Source organism: Pleurodeles waltl, chromosome 2_2 (assembly GCF_031143425.1).
Source record: "Pleurodeles waltl isolate 20211129_DDA chromosome 2_2, aPleWal1.hap1.20221129, whole genome shotgun sequence".
NCBI classification, from domain to species: Eukaryota; Metazoa; Chordata; class Amphibia; order Caudata; family Salamandridae; genus Pleurodeles; species Pleurodeles waltl.
This window is the reverse complement of record NC_090439.1, coordinates 400,114,751-400,128,897: the sequence shown is the minus strand read 5'-3', so window position 1 is coordinate 400,128,897 and position 14,147 is coordinate 400,114,751. Positions and strand designations below refer to the sequence as shown.

Here is a 14,147-nt window from a genome sequence, read left to right as displayed (position 1 = left end):
TAACAACAGCAACCAGGTTGGTAAACTCTCTTGTTTTCTTCTAGGCCTATCGCTTTTATGATCTTTGCTTCTGTCTTTATGCAGAGTATCTCTTCCATCGTGCTGAACAAAGGTAGTACTGTCAGTGACAGGCAGGTTCAGAAGCTTGATTTAGGGGTGAGCTTCAGACACGCAAGATGCAGACATGATGATCTTCACATTGTAATTCCAAGGCAAAAAGCCTTAAGAACAAGCTACCTACCTTCAGTAATGCCTTAATTGGTACAGACTATATCTAGCTGCAGATTTCTCACCTTTGAATTCTCCCCAGGCATCAGGCTGGACCCTAAAAAGTTTCATGAGCTGTACCCCTGGGGGGGAATCATCTATAAGTCTTTATCAGTTACAGCCAATTCTGCTAAGCTGATGCTTGCACTGATTAATTGGTAGATAAACCTTTCTGCTCAACCTCCTGAAAATCCCATCTCTAAACGCTGGGAAAATTTAAAATTAATGTCTGTACTGTTTCCCATACTACCAATTAGATCTTACTTTAAGAGCCGTAGCAGTTGCATCTTTAAGTGCTCTGAGGCAGTTCAGCAGATCTTTCTAGCAGCATCTATTCTTTTGTGCACTCTATTTGGTGCAGCACAGGTCTCCGGATTGAAGGGTGCTTCCTCTGAACCAGAGACATAATGACCTAATGCAGTTTTGATTCTATACACAAGAAGGCTCTGGAGATCGCTTTCTTCGTGGTTGGTGTTAAAAGTGTTTCCTTTACCATTTGCATCAGACATGGCAATAAGGAAAGAAGCTTAGCAGTTGCTCTGGGCTAAAGCTTCTCCATAATGATGGATTCAGACGTATGAAGTGGGTCCATCAGGCTATTAAGTTTAGATAATTCTCTTGTTAAGAGTTCCTGTAACATGATAATGCCATCCACTGCAGACTTTCTAGGAGGAGAGCCAATAATTGATGTTGCAGAGTAAGATGGACTAGAATCCCAATTATCTGAAGATATGTCCAGTGACCGAGAAACAGTCCTCTTATAACTGCGTTTCCCAATTATCTGAAGATCTGTCCAGTGACCGAGAAACAGTCCTCTTATAACTGCGTTTCTTAAGTGTATGATCATCAGGAGCATAAGAGGAACTTAGAGCAGGTTGAGGCACCGCCGCTGGCCCGTTTTTCCAAGGTGACTGGAGATTTTATTGTGAGAGAAACTGATGTCTCTCTGGAAACCAAAACCTTCGAAGTCAGAAGAGATGTAATGTTATGTTGCACCAGAGGAGTTTAAAGATAATATTCTCTTGGTATCACAAAAGAAGGGTTTCAACAGAGCTGGAGAATCTATAGAGCTGGAGAATCTATACAAGAAGGCAAGATATGTGATCTTGTCGCTGGTGATCCTTCTTCCACCAAATAACATTAATCTCCACTGCATCCAGCGATGCTCCGATGTCAAATGCCTTGATGTTGAACAGCACTTGATCAAGTGTGACGGCAGGCATCAAGAATGCTTCAAGATCGATGATCTTTCTTAATGATGTTTTGCCATTGAGGTTGATCAGTTAACAGATACCCCCTTCACCAAGGTCGAATGGGAGTGTCAATGTTGCATGTGGTATGATTAACTATTTCCTCCTTCTCCTCTCCCTTAATCTCCCTTCTCAGGGAGACTTTTTAAAGACAAACTTTTTTTTTTTTATAGCTCTGCTAACATTGAGACTGTCAGCCCTCCCTTTTCCTCAACTATTCAATAGTTAGGCAGCAATTTTTATGTGCACATGGTGTAGAGTAGCTCTTTAAGAGGGATTAGACTGGGGTAGTGTTAATGGCATGAAAAATTAATTCAACTAGTGATAAGCTTTTGAAGGTGTTACCCAGCATCGGGTACACTGGTGCTCGTACCAAATCAGTAGTTTAAGAAAATATTTTACGTGTTCTGGGTTCTCAGCACGTTGTGGGGACTTATTCAAATGTTTAGAATGAACAACGAGGATCCTGTAATGCAGAGCCTCTATCCTTCATACACCTGACTGATACACCTAACCTTTAATGAAATGTCCTTCCTGCTAAATGTGCCAGAAAGTTCCAAAGGGGATGTATCTTCATTCCAATGTGGTCCCATACGAATGAGGAAATGTGTTGTATTTTTGCACCAAGTTGCATTAAAATCAGGACCACAAAGCTAACATGATAGTCAGTACACTCTCCAAGGTCACCCCTTGAGAGCAGAGAAAGGGACCCTAGGACCTCCCAAGTAACCCACTGCAGCCCATTGCAGATACTCGCATCTTCAGGCTGCAGGAGAATCTCTGCCTCCTTTAAAGTGAAGGCTGAGTTGCTGTCTGCACAATTAAAGGTTCACTGACTGCTTCGAACAGCCACTTCATCTTTCACTAATGTTCTGTGCCCAGTCAAAAGTGCGGTTCCACCTTTACTGTGAACAGCGCATTCACTGTAATAAGGCACACTGTCTTGGTTTGTGCCTGATGCACCAATTTAATGGTGCGCTACAGTGAAGACAAGGGCACGCTCAAGCTGCCCTGGATGGAATACTATTGCAGAAGTCTTCGTTTTCATGGAAGATAAGGAAAAAAATGGCAAGGAAATATCTGCTTTAAATCGAGGAGTACTCCTAAGGAATAAAATATCATATCTTTCATCAGTCGATTTTGTGAGCAACATGCTTCTTGATTTTACGTAAACTACATACAATGATTCCTGTTCAAAATGACCAGATTCAACAAGTCGAATACTTACTACTACTGTTGACTTGGCATCATAAATGATTCTCTTGATTCTCTGTAATATCCCGTCACCACCTTGTGCCTGGAAATATTGAAAAAAAAAAAAAAAAACATAAAACTCTTGATGCAAAGAATAACCCCCTCCCCTCCATCCCAGGAATCCACTGTGATCAACAATCAGCTTAGTGTAGCGGTTATTTATTAATCGGAATACAACTACATAAGTGTGTGAAGGTGACAACTGACAAGCATTAGACTTAGATACAAGCAAGCATAATTGTTCAGAGTAGGGCGTTTATTTGAAGAATAGACTACCAAGCTTTTAATTAATCGATGAATGACTATTCTGTAGATATTAAGTCAAAACAGAGAAATAAAACATTAAGGATAGGACTTAAATGAAAGAAGAAACTACCCACTGCCTCCCTTTCTTCGTAGGATGAGACCACACAAGATTTGGAGAGGAAATGCTTATCACACAGTGACTAAGTCTATAATTCCACACATTAGTGAAAGTATAGGCATGAGATTTCTAGGGATGAAGAAACAGCTTTTTAAGCAGGCTATTAAGGCAGAGTTCTGAAGAAAAAAAGGTGGATGGAGTAAAGGCGGAAAGGGTAGTGGCAGCTTTTATGTCCATCAACCTTCCTTTATTCCATCTGCCAAATTTCAAGTCAGTCAGCCAGCCAGTGGACATCTCTGTACACTGACAGGTACTACCTTCATGGCAGTTCCTGACAACGTAGGAAAAAGTTGACGGACGGCTCCCACAGAGGAGTCTGTTTTTGAAAGATAAAAAATACCAGTGACTACCACACACTGGAAGTTTTCTCCCACAGTTTGGGAGCCATTTTTCTTTTTTTATTGCTGCTCACAGCCAGGATGTACATGGCAGTGACAATAAAAAAAAAAAAAAAAAATGGTGGATGCTGGGACAAATGCCTTACCCCCTCTACTGGTTTCTACTGCCTCAGACCGTTAGAGGAAGGTTTACAAGTACATTTTACTCCATCAGGGTAAACCTTGCAGTCCACCCACTTCTAAATGAGGCAGGCGGACCAAGAGTTTCTGGGGGAGGGCACTACGTTGCGATTGTGAGTCAGAACCCACATTGTCAAGCTTTAAAACATCCCATAATTTATAAATACGACACACACTGCTATGCAGCCTTGAAAAAACCTTTTTGTACAGGGGAAACATGCTCGCTAAGAAGAAGGGACGGACCTGTCATTTAAAAACAATTTATTAAAAAATAGATGTGAATTATCTTGTGCTGCAGAAAATCAGGCTTTTGCCTGTCTCACACCAGATGTTTCACCTTTTTCTGGACATACTTTTTGCTGGCTTTCGAACTCTGTGCACTTTACACCTATTAAGTAGGAGTAATGTGCCTGTTCTACACCTCTAAACATGGTTAAACTGGCTTATACCTGACTGGCACACTTAGTTTGCCTATAAATCCATAGTATATGGCGTACAAAGTGCATTCAGGACCTGGAAAAGTTGAAAGGGAGTTGTGGACTGAGGCACTTATTGTTCTAGCCTATGTGGTGGTAGCGCAAACATGTCAAAAGGCCCTACCCTGTGGAGTCGGACTGCTGCAGTACAAAAGCTGCAGAGCGACATGCCAAAATAACACTTTTTGACAGGTACAGACTTCATTTTTAAATATTAATAAGAGAGTCCTATACAGATCTTGAAGCCCACCAGGCAGGGTGCATGAGTTTTAAAAGTAGGACAGATAGAAAATCAATATGATCCTAAAAAGACAGGGTCCAAAAAACTATTTTCCTTGTGGCAGGCAAACATGTCCTAAGTAGAAACCCAAAGTTCAAATTAAAAATACTAATACTGATGACTTGGGAAAGAGATTAGAAAGAAAGAAGAATTAAACAACTATGTTCTGATAGCTGTTAAAATTCCAAATAGTAAAGTCTGTTTTTTAATAAGTATTAAGGAAAATCTATTTTTAGAAATTATCCTTTTACCTGCCTGATGTTCTCAGGGGCTAATGTGCATTAACTCTCCAGCAACTCCCATTCTGTGCTCAGTCCAAAAAGATTTGTGAAAGACGTATGAAATTCTTGCCTGGTGAACACGACAGGCTGACTTGAATGGGCAGAGATGGCTCCTCCGAGGTTAATAAAATATGAAGGAGTGGGGGGTGTGGGCATTCTGTTGACACCACAGTGTCAAATCTTGTCTAATAGGTCTGTTGAGCCAGCCATATTTAACACTTTGGTGCTTTTGGAAAGGAGAGCAGAGGATGCCAGGAAAATTATCAATCCCCAGTCTGGTAGAGGAAGGGCCATGCACTTGTCCTACCAGACGCCTGTCTGTGGGTTTGTTGTGGGTATAGTGACCGCTTCAAACTGGATTTTAGTGTTAGATGTGGGGGGACACTAGTGATTACCACAGTTTACCCCCTTACGAGCTCACTGTCTTCAGAGCCCAAGTTTAATGTGTCTTGCCACACTGAAAATGCTCTGACAAATGGCATTTTGAGTGTTTGTGGTTAAGATAAACAGGAATGACTGGATAAGTGGGTAGGGTTTGTAGTGTCTTGTATGATTCACAACAAAACTTTTCTAGCTTCCCGAGGACTCCGTATCAGTGTGAAGTAATTACCAGTATAGAATGTAACGAAAGCTTGGTTTGTGCTCATAGTGTATGCCCTGTATGTGTTCCCTGTGTGGTGCCTAACTGTATCACTGAGGCTCTGCTAACCAGAACCTCAGTGTTCATGCTCTCTCTGCTTTCTAAATTTGTCACTACAGGCTAGTGTCTAATTTTACCAGTTCTCATTGGCACACTGGTACACCCATATAATTCCCTTGTATATGGTACTTAGGTACCCAGGGTATTGGGGTTCCAGGAGAGCCCTATGGGCTGCAGCATTTCTTTTGCCACCCATAGGGAGCTCAGACAATTCTTACACAGGACTGCCACTGCAGCCTGAGTGAAATAACATCCACGTTATTTCACAGCCATTTTTCACTGCACATAAGTAACTTATAAGTCACCTATATGTCTAACCCTCACTTGGTGAAGGTTGGGCGCCAAGTTACTTAGTGTGTGGGCACCCTGGCACTAGCTAAGGTGCCCCCACATCGTTCAGGGCAATTTCCCTGAACTTTGTGAGTGCGGGGACACCGTTACACGTGTGCACTGCACATATGTCACTACCTATGTGTAGCTTCACAATGGTAACTCCGAACATGGCCATGTAACATGTTTAAGATCATGAAATTGTCACCCCAATACCATTCTGGTATTGGTGGGACAATTCCATGATCCCCCGGGTCTCTAGCACAGAACCCGGGTACTGCCAAACTGCCTTTCCGGGGTTTCCACTGCAGCTGCTGCCAACTCCTCAGACAGGATTCTGCCCTCCTCGGGTCTGGGCAGCCCGGCCCAGGAAGGCAGAACAAAGGATTCCCTCTGAGAGAGGGTGTTGCACCCTCTCCCTTTGGAAATAGGTGTGAAGGGCTGGGGAGGAGTAGCCTCCCCCAGCCTCTGGAAATGCTTTGATGGGCACAGATGGTCCCTATCTCTGCATAAGCCAGTCTACACCGGTTCAGGGATCCCCCAGCCCTGCTCTGGCGTGAAACTGGACAAAGGAAAGGGGAGTTACCACTCCCCTGACCAGTACCTCCCAGGGGAGATGCCCAGAGCTCCTCCAGTGTGTCCCAGACCTCTGTCATCTTGGATTCAGAGGTGCTGGGGGCACACTGGACTGCTCTGAGTGGCCAGTGCCAGCAGGTGACGTCAGAGACCCCTCCTGATAGGTTCTTACCTCTCTTGGTAGCCAAACCTCCCTTCTTGGTAGCCAAACCTCCTTTTCTGGCTATTTAGGGTATCTCCTCTTGACTATTCCTCAGATAACGAATGCAAGAGCTCACCAGAGTTCCTCTGCACTTCCCTCTTCGACTTCTGCCAAGGATCGACGGCTGACTGCTCCAGGACACCTGCAAAACCGCAACAAAGTAGCAAGACGACTACCAGCAACATTCTAGAGCCTCATCCTGCCGGCTTTCTCGACTGTTTCCTGGTGGTGCATGCTCGGAGGGCTGTCGGCCTTCACCTTGCACTGGAAGCCAAGAAGAAATCTCTCGTGGGTCGACAGAATCTTCCCCCTGCTAACGCAGGCACCAAAAGACTGCATCACTGGTCATCTGGGTCCCCTCTAATACTGACGAGCGTGGTCCCTGGAACACAGGAGCTGGGTCCAAGTGTCTCCCACAGTCCAGTGGCCCTTCTGTCCAGATTTGGTGGAGGTAAGTCCTAGCCTCCCCACACCAGACAGCAAACCTGTGTACTGCGTGATGTGCAGCTGCCCCGGCTTCTGTGCACTTCTCCAAGGATTACTTTGTGCACAGCCTAGCCTGGGTCCCCAACACTCCGTCCTGCAGTGCTCAACTCGCTGAGTTGGACTCCGACGTCATGGCACCCTCCTTTTGTGACTCTGAGTTCACAGATCTTCTAAGTGCAAGCTCCGGTACGTCTGCGGGTGCTGCAAACTTTGGTGGGGGCTCTCTGAATTGCTGAGTGCCCCCTCTGTCTCCTCCTCCAAGGGGCGACATCCTGGTCCTTCCAGGTCCCCAGCAGCACCCAAAAACCTCTACCGTGACCCTTGCAGCTAGCAAGGCTTGTTTGTGGTATTTCTGCCTGGAAACACTTCTGCAACCTCCAGCACGCCGTGGGACATCTTCCATCCAAAGGAGAAGTTCCTAGCCCTTTTCGTTGTTGCAGAATCGTTGGCTTCTTCCATCTGGAGGCAGCCCTCTTGTACCTTCATCCGGGGTTTTCTGGGCTCCTGCCCCCCACCCCCACCCCAGCCCCCCCCCCCCGGACACTTTCTTGACTCTTGGACCTGGTCCCCTTCTTTTACAGGTCCTCAGGTCCAGGAATCCGTCTTCAGTGTTTTGCTGGTGCTTGTGGTTCTTGCAGAATCGCCTACCACGACTATTGTGTCTTTCTGGGGTAGTAGGGTAACTTTGCTCCTACTTTTCAGGTTCTTGGGGTGGGGTATCTTGGTCACCCTTACTGTTTTCTTACAGTCCCAGCGACCCTCTACAACCTCCCATAGGTCTTGGGTCCATTCGCGATTCGCTTTCCACTTTTAGAGTATATGGTTTGTGTTGCCCCTAGACCTATGTCTGCCTATTGCATCCTATTGTGATTCTACATAGTTTGCACTACTTTTCTTACTGTTACTTACCTGTTTTGGGTTTGTGTACATATAACTTGTGTATATTACTTACCTCCTAAGTGAGGGTATTCTCTGAGATACTTTTGGCATATTGTCACTAAAATAAAGTACCTTTATTTTTAGTAACTCTGAGTATTGTGTTTTCTTATGATATTGTGCAGTATGATTTAAGTAGTATAGTAGGAGCTTTGCATGTCTCCTAGTTCAGCCTAAGCTGCTTTGCCATAGCTACCTTCTATCAGCCTAAGCTACTAGAAACCCCTCTATTCTACTAATAAGGGATAACTGAACCTGGCACAAGGTGTAAGTACCACAAGGTACCCCACTATAAGCCAGGCCAGCCTCCTACAATTTACAGCAGCCAAAAACTTGGCATAAGGAAGTTTGGCTGAAAGAGCCCAACAAGAACAACCCTGAGGACGGCCCATCGCAAGGCCAAGGTAGGGACATGAATGGAACTGATCCTGGTTTCAAGTCAGAAAGGCCGGGGAGAGCTCCGATTTCAACGTCAGTAAGTTGCGCACTGGTCTACAATGCCGCCTTCCTGAAACCACCACCACCACCAGACACTGTCAAAATGCACAGCATTGGTGATAGATGGACTGCTTGGATAGAGACCTTTGGAGATTTCATTGGGTTAATTGAAGAGACTAATAACAGGAAGATTATCAAATACCTCAAAAATCTAGCTGGTGATTGTAAGAACTGACAAAGTCGTCACATATTGTCATATTAGGAATGCGTTAAATTTCAAGTTTAATCCAATACCAAATGCGGACTATGAATAATATGCTTTCAGTCAAAAACATCAACGATTTGTGAATCAAATTTGTGGAATGACTCAACACACTCAAATACTGTACGTTCAATTAATTTAATAATGAAGAAGCCATGTTGCTTAGAGTGATTGATGGATGCTTGTCTAATTCATTCAGATGCTAAATGCTGAGAGAAACTCAGTCCGGAGCGAGTTTTGATGGCTGCCCACTCTGAGGAACTTGCTGAATGACAAGCTGTCAACATGGAGGCCTGATTTGTCCAGAGTAATTCAGTCATGAGTGTGAAAAGTAATTCAAAACAAAAGATTGAAGGAAACAAAGTGATGTCTTCATGCAAAAGGGAGCTGTGTTTCAGATGTGGATTTGGGCTTCCGCAAAAAGAAAAGTGAACCCCCTATTGGTCAGATATGCAAAGGCTGTAGTAAAGAGAACCATTTTCCAACGCTGTGCAGAGCGATGGGAAAAGTAAGTGCTTCATGGTGCAAAGACAAAATGGCTGCCAGAACGTTCCAGAAGCCATGTTCGATGCAGGCACACAAGGCCAGGACATCAGTTGAGGCAAATGGATATAAAACTAAGGCCCTCATTCTGACCCTGGCGGTCGGTGATAAAGCGGCGGCCAAGCCGCCAACAGGCCGGCGGTCTAAAATATGCAATTCTGACCCTGGCGGGAACCGCCAACACAGCCCGCCAACTTAACACTCCGCCCGCCACAGCGGTACAAACAAACAGCGCGGCGGTTCCCGCCAACAGCCAGGCGGCAGACAATGTACCGCCCACCCTATTACGACCCACCAATCTGCCACCTTTTCCGGGGCGGGAGCACCGCCGATAAGAACACGGCGGAAACAGACTACGAACGGGAAAACGCTCACCTCTACGCACTCCACGTGAGATTTCGGCAGCATGGAACCAGAGTTGCAGGTCATCCCCGCACTCCTATTCCTGCTCATATACCAGGAGCACGCCCGGCGGCGCGGAAGACATCGGTGAGTACTGCACCTACGACACAGGGGAGGGAAAAGATTACCGGCACACACCCACCCACCCACCCACACCCACTACAACACACACATCAATGCATTCCCACAGATCACTGTCACAACCCACAAACCACCCCCCTCCGAAATAATGCAAAGACCAAAAGAAGAGATCATAAACGGGCAGATATATTGAAATATGGACACCAGTAATCCCAATAAATAAATAAACTATATACAAAATATATACAGCTACTAAATGTAGTCCAACCACTGTCCGTGGATCACAGGGTTCCTGTGCAAAGGGGCAAGGCCCAGTCCCACGACAAGAACTCCACGGAGAGAACACTGCAGGGGCATCAGAAAGAAAATCGGACAGGCACCTCAGGGGGAAGGGAAGGGGGGGCACCTCAGCCACTTGAGTACACGACGCCAGATCCACGAGGGGACTCCATGACCACTGGGCCATCCTGGGGAGAGCAAAGCCACAGTCCAAACAGTCCATACAGTGGGTGGCCTGCCCACTGGGCCATCCTGGGGAGAGCAAAGCCACAGTCCATACAGTCCATACAGTGGGTGGCCTGCCCACTGGGCCATCCTGGGGAGAGCAAAGCCACAGTCCATACAGTCCATACAGTGGGTGGCCTGCCCACTGGGCCATCCTGGGGAGAGCAAAGCCACAGTCCATACAGTCCATACAGTGGGTGGCCTGCCCACTGGGCCATCCTGGGGAGAGCAAAGCCACAGTCCATACAGTCCATACAGTGGGTGGCCTGCCCACTGGGCCATCCTGGGGAGAGCAAAGCCACAGTCCATACAGTCCATACAGTGGGTGGGCTGCCCACTGGGCCATCCTGGGGAGAGCAAAGCCACAGTCCAAACAGTCCATACAGTGGGTGGCCTGCCCACTGGGCCATCCTGGGGAGAGCAAAGCCACAGTCCAAACAGTCCATACAGTGGGTGGCCTGCCCACTGGGCCATCCTGGGGAGAGCAAACCAACAGTCCAAACAGTCCATACAGTGGGTGGCCTGCCCACTGGGCCATCCTGGGGAGAGCAAAGCCACAGTCCATACAGTCCATAACAGACCCCACTGCCACTGGAGGAGGCAAGTTGGCCAGAGGACATCCTGCAGCCCTGCCCGAGATAGATCCTGCCCTGCCACGTCTGCCAAAGGGCCAGCGGTTCTTGCCTTGAAGGGCCCAGTTCAGCGGTTCTTGAGACGGCGGGGCCCAGTTCAGCGGTCCTTGCCCTGAAGGGCCCAGTTCAGCGGTTCTTGAGACGGCGGGGCCCAGGTCAGCGCTACTTGCCTTGAAGGGCCCAGTTCAGCGGTGCTTGAGACGGCGGGGCCCAGTTCAGCGGTTCTTGAGACGGCGGGCCCAGTTCAGCGGTCCTTGCCTTGAAGGGCCCAGTTCAGCGGTTCTTGAGACGGCGGCCGGTCTATGGCCAACTGCTAATTGCCTGGTGGTGCCCTCCTGGGCAGCGGGGATGGTGCTCCTTCACTGCCCACCTGGGCTGTGTGTGGTGGGGCCCTCATGGCCAGCTGGGCTGGGTCCTCCCTGGGCAGCGGCTATGGGGGTGGTGGGCTCTCCCGGGGCAGCTGTGCCGGTTCCTCCCGGGGCAGCGGCTATGGGGGTTGTGGGCTCCTCCTGGGCAGCAGGCCTGCTGCCTGACCTCTCCGACTTGCTGCCCTTGCCCTCCTTAGTCGTGGGCCTGTGTCCCTTTCCTCCCTTTGGAGCTGTGGCTGGTGACTGTCTCTGGGTGGTGTCCGGGGGGGATGTAGAAGGCGGGCTCCTGCGGCGCCCCTTCCGCCTTCTGCTCCTCTTCCCAGGGGGTGGGCTGGCTGTCCCCTTGCTGCTGGGCGAAGATCCAGACATGCGGGCTGGCGGGCTCCAATACCCCTGCACCCTTGTCAAGGGGGCTGCAGGGCTGGTGGTGGCTGAGGTGCTCTTCTTACCCCGACGAGAAGGAGGGGGGGGCTCAGGGTCAGGAAAGAAGTTAGTAGTGGCGAGGAAGAGCTTCTTGGGACAATGGAGAGTGGTAGTTACAGTGGGAATGGGAGTGGAGGGAGAGGATGTGGTTGTAGGTGAGTCACGTTTGCTGTCTTTGGGTGCAGGTGCAGGAGGGATAGGCTGTCGTGAGGTGGATGGCTGTTGGGTGGGTGGGTGGCTGCGTTTGTGTGGTGTGGAAGAGGGGGTGACAGACACAGTGGGAGAGGACACAGGGGACGTGTAAATGGCAGTGGGGGTGGTGACTGCACGTGTGCGGACTGGAGTGGAGGGTGTGCTGGTGATGGAAACACTGGCTGATGGTGAGGTGAATGGAGGTGTGAGTGTAGACGTCACAGGGAGGGAGGAGGGAGACGAGGAGGTGGGGGTCACAGAGGTGGTAGTGACTGTTGGCATGTCTGCATCGGAATGTTGCGTGTGTGAATGTCTGCGTGATCTGTGGTGCTTATGTTTGGATGAGCTTCTCTTGGGTGTTGAGGTGTGTGCAGGCTGGTCTGATGGTGTGGGTGGGACAGGCAGAGGAACAGGAGACTGGGAGGAGGGAGTTAGTAGAGGCAGGCAGGAGACAGGGACAATGGCTGCCGTCAGTGCTGAGGCCAGAGCCTGGAACGATCGCTGATGGGCAGCCTGACCCGAACGAATGCCCTCCAGGTACGCATTGCTGCGATGAACCTCCCTCTCCACCCCCTGGATGGCATTCAAAAGGGTAGTCTGCCCAACAATGAGCGTTCGGAGGAGGTCAATGACCTCCTCACTGAGGGCAGCGGGGGTAACAGGGGCAGGGCCTGAGGTGCCTGGGGCGAAGGAGATGCCCGGCTTCCTGGCAGAGCGGGCACGGGGCGAACGCTGAGGGGCTGCTGGGAGGGCGGAGATGGTGCGCTGGGTGGCGGCTGTACCTGTAATGGCGGGGGGCACGGATGGTGCCACCCCCGCAAGGGAGCCCCCTTCCGAGGACGTGTCCGTGTCGCTGCAGGGTCCAGTCGTCCCCGTCGTGGAGCTCCCCTCGCCCTCCGTCTCACTGGTCCAGTCTGACTCTGTGGCATGGCCCTCCTGGGCCATGTGAGATTCAGCTCCCTCCTGCCCCGATGCCACTTCTCCTCCGCCTGATGATGCTGATGCACACAAGCACAGAAAGACAAACAAAAAGGGGGGGGGAGAGAGAAATAAAGGGATATTGAGTACATGGATCTCCGGTACAGTTAGCGGACATGACAGACACAGATGCCCCCTGCACTAAGTTGCGCACTTGGGGTCCGCTACGCATTCCGTGGAACATGCCCTACACGCCTAGAGTTGACAACTGCACCCATGGATGACACGGCCCAGGGATGGCTGTACTGACACACTACTGAGGGTGGTGGCTGGGGACACAGGGGCTTACGGGGGTGCCCAGCCTACAGATATCGCCCTGGCCTAGGGGGACCCCCAGCCATCCTCCCCCAACCAGACACCTCCACTGCGCGACAACAGAGTAGATAATGCTTGTACTCACCCCCTTGTGTCTGCTGTGCTGCCCTCACGCGCCCATCCAATTCAGGGTAGGCCACCGCCAGGATCCGGAACATCAGGGGGCTCAGTTGACGGCAGGCACCCCGCCTACGTTGGGAGGCCATCCCCAGCAGAGACTCGGCGGTCTTCTTGGTCCCGCGGCGGATGTCCTCCCACCTCTTGCGGCAGTGGGTGCCCCGTCGATGGTGGACCCCCAGGGTCCGGACTTCCTTGGCGATGGCACGCCAAATCCCGATCTTCTCATGGGCGCGGACCTATGTGACACGTACAGGGAGGGAGAAATACCACGTTCAAGTTTGTCAGCATTTTCCTTTCCAGTGGCCCAACGCCCCCCATCCCCGCCAGGCCCCCCGCCAGGCCCAACATGCCCCCCATCCCCGCCAGGCCCCCCGCCAGGCCCAACATGCCCCCCATCCCCGCCATGCCCCCCGCCAGGCCCAACATGCCCCCCATCCCCGCCATGCCCCCCGCCAGGCCCAACATGCCCCCCATCCCCGCCATGCCCCCCGCCAGGCCCAACATGCCCCCCATCCCCGCCAGGCCCAACATGCCCCCCATCCCCGCCAGGCCCAACATGCCCCCCATCCCCGCCATGCCCCCCGCCAGGCCCAACATGCCCCCCATCCCCGCCATGCCCCCCGCCAGGCCCAACATGCCCCCCATCCCCGCCATGCCCCCCGCCAGGCCCAACATGCCCCCCATCCCCGCCATGCCCCCCGCCAGGCCCAACATGCCCCCCATCCCCGCCAGGCCCCCCGCCATTCCCCCCGCCAGGCCCAACATGCCCCCCATCCCCCCCGCCATGCCCCCCGCCAGGCCCAACATGCCCCCCATCCCCGCCATGCCCCCCGCCAGGCCCAACATGCCCCCCATCCCCGCCAGGCCCCCCGCCAGGCCCCCAAGCCAGCCAGTATCCCCAAATCCAGA

At 50.6% G+C, this 14,147-nt stretch overlaps 1 protein-coding gene across 1 annotated transcript in view; it reads right to left on the bottom strand.

Annotated features, from left to right (window-relative positions):
- Window positions 1-14,147, bottom strand: part of TMX3 (thioredoxin related transmembrane protein 3) — a 312,747-nt gene that overhangs the window by 17,134 nt on the left and 281,466 nt on the right. The window contains exon 15 of the mRNA XM_069219902.1: window positions 2,746-2,814. Coding sequence (XP_069076003.1) covers window positions 2,746-2,814 — 69 coding nt within the window. The remainder of the gene's footprint in view (window positions 1-2,745; window positions 2,815-14,147) is intronic.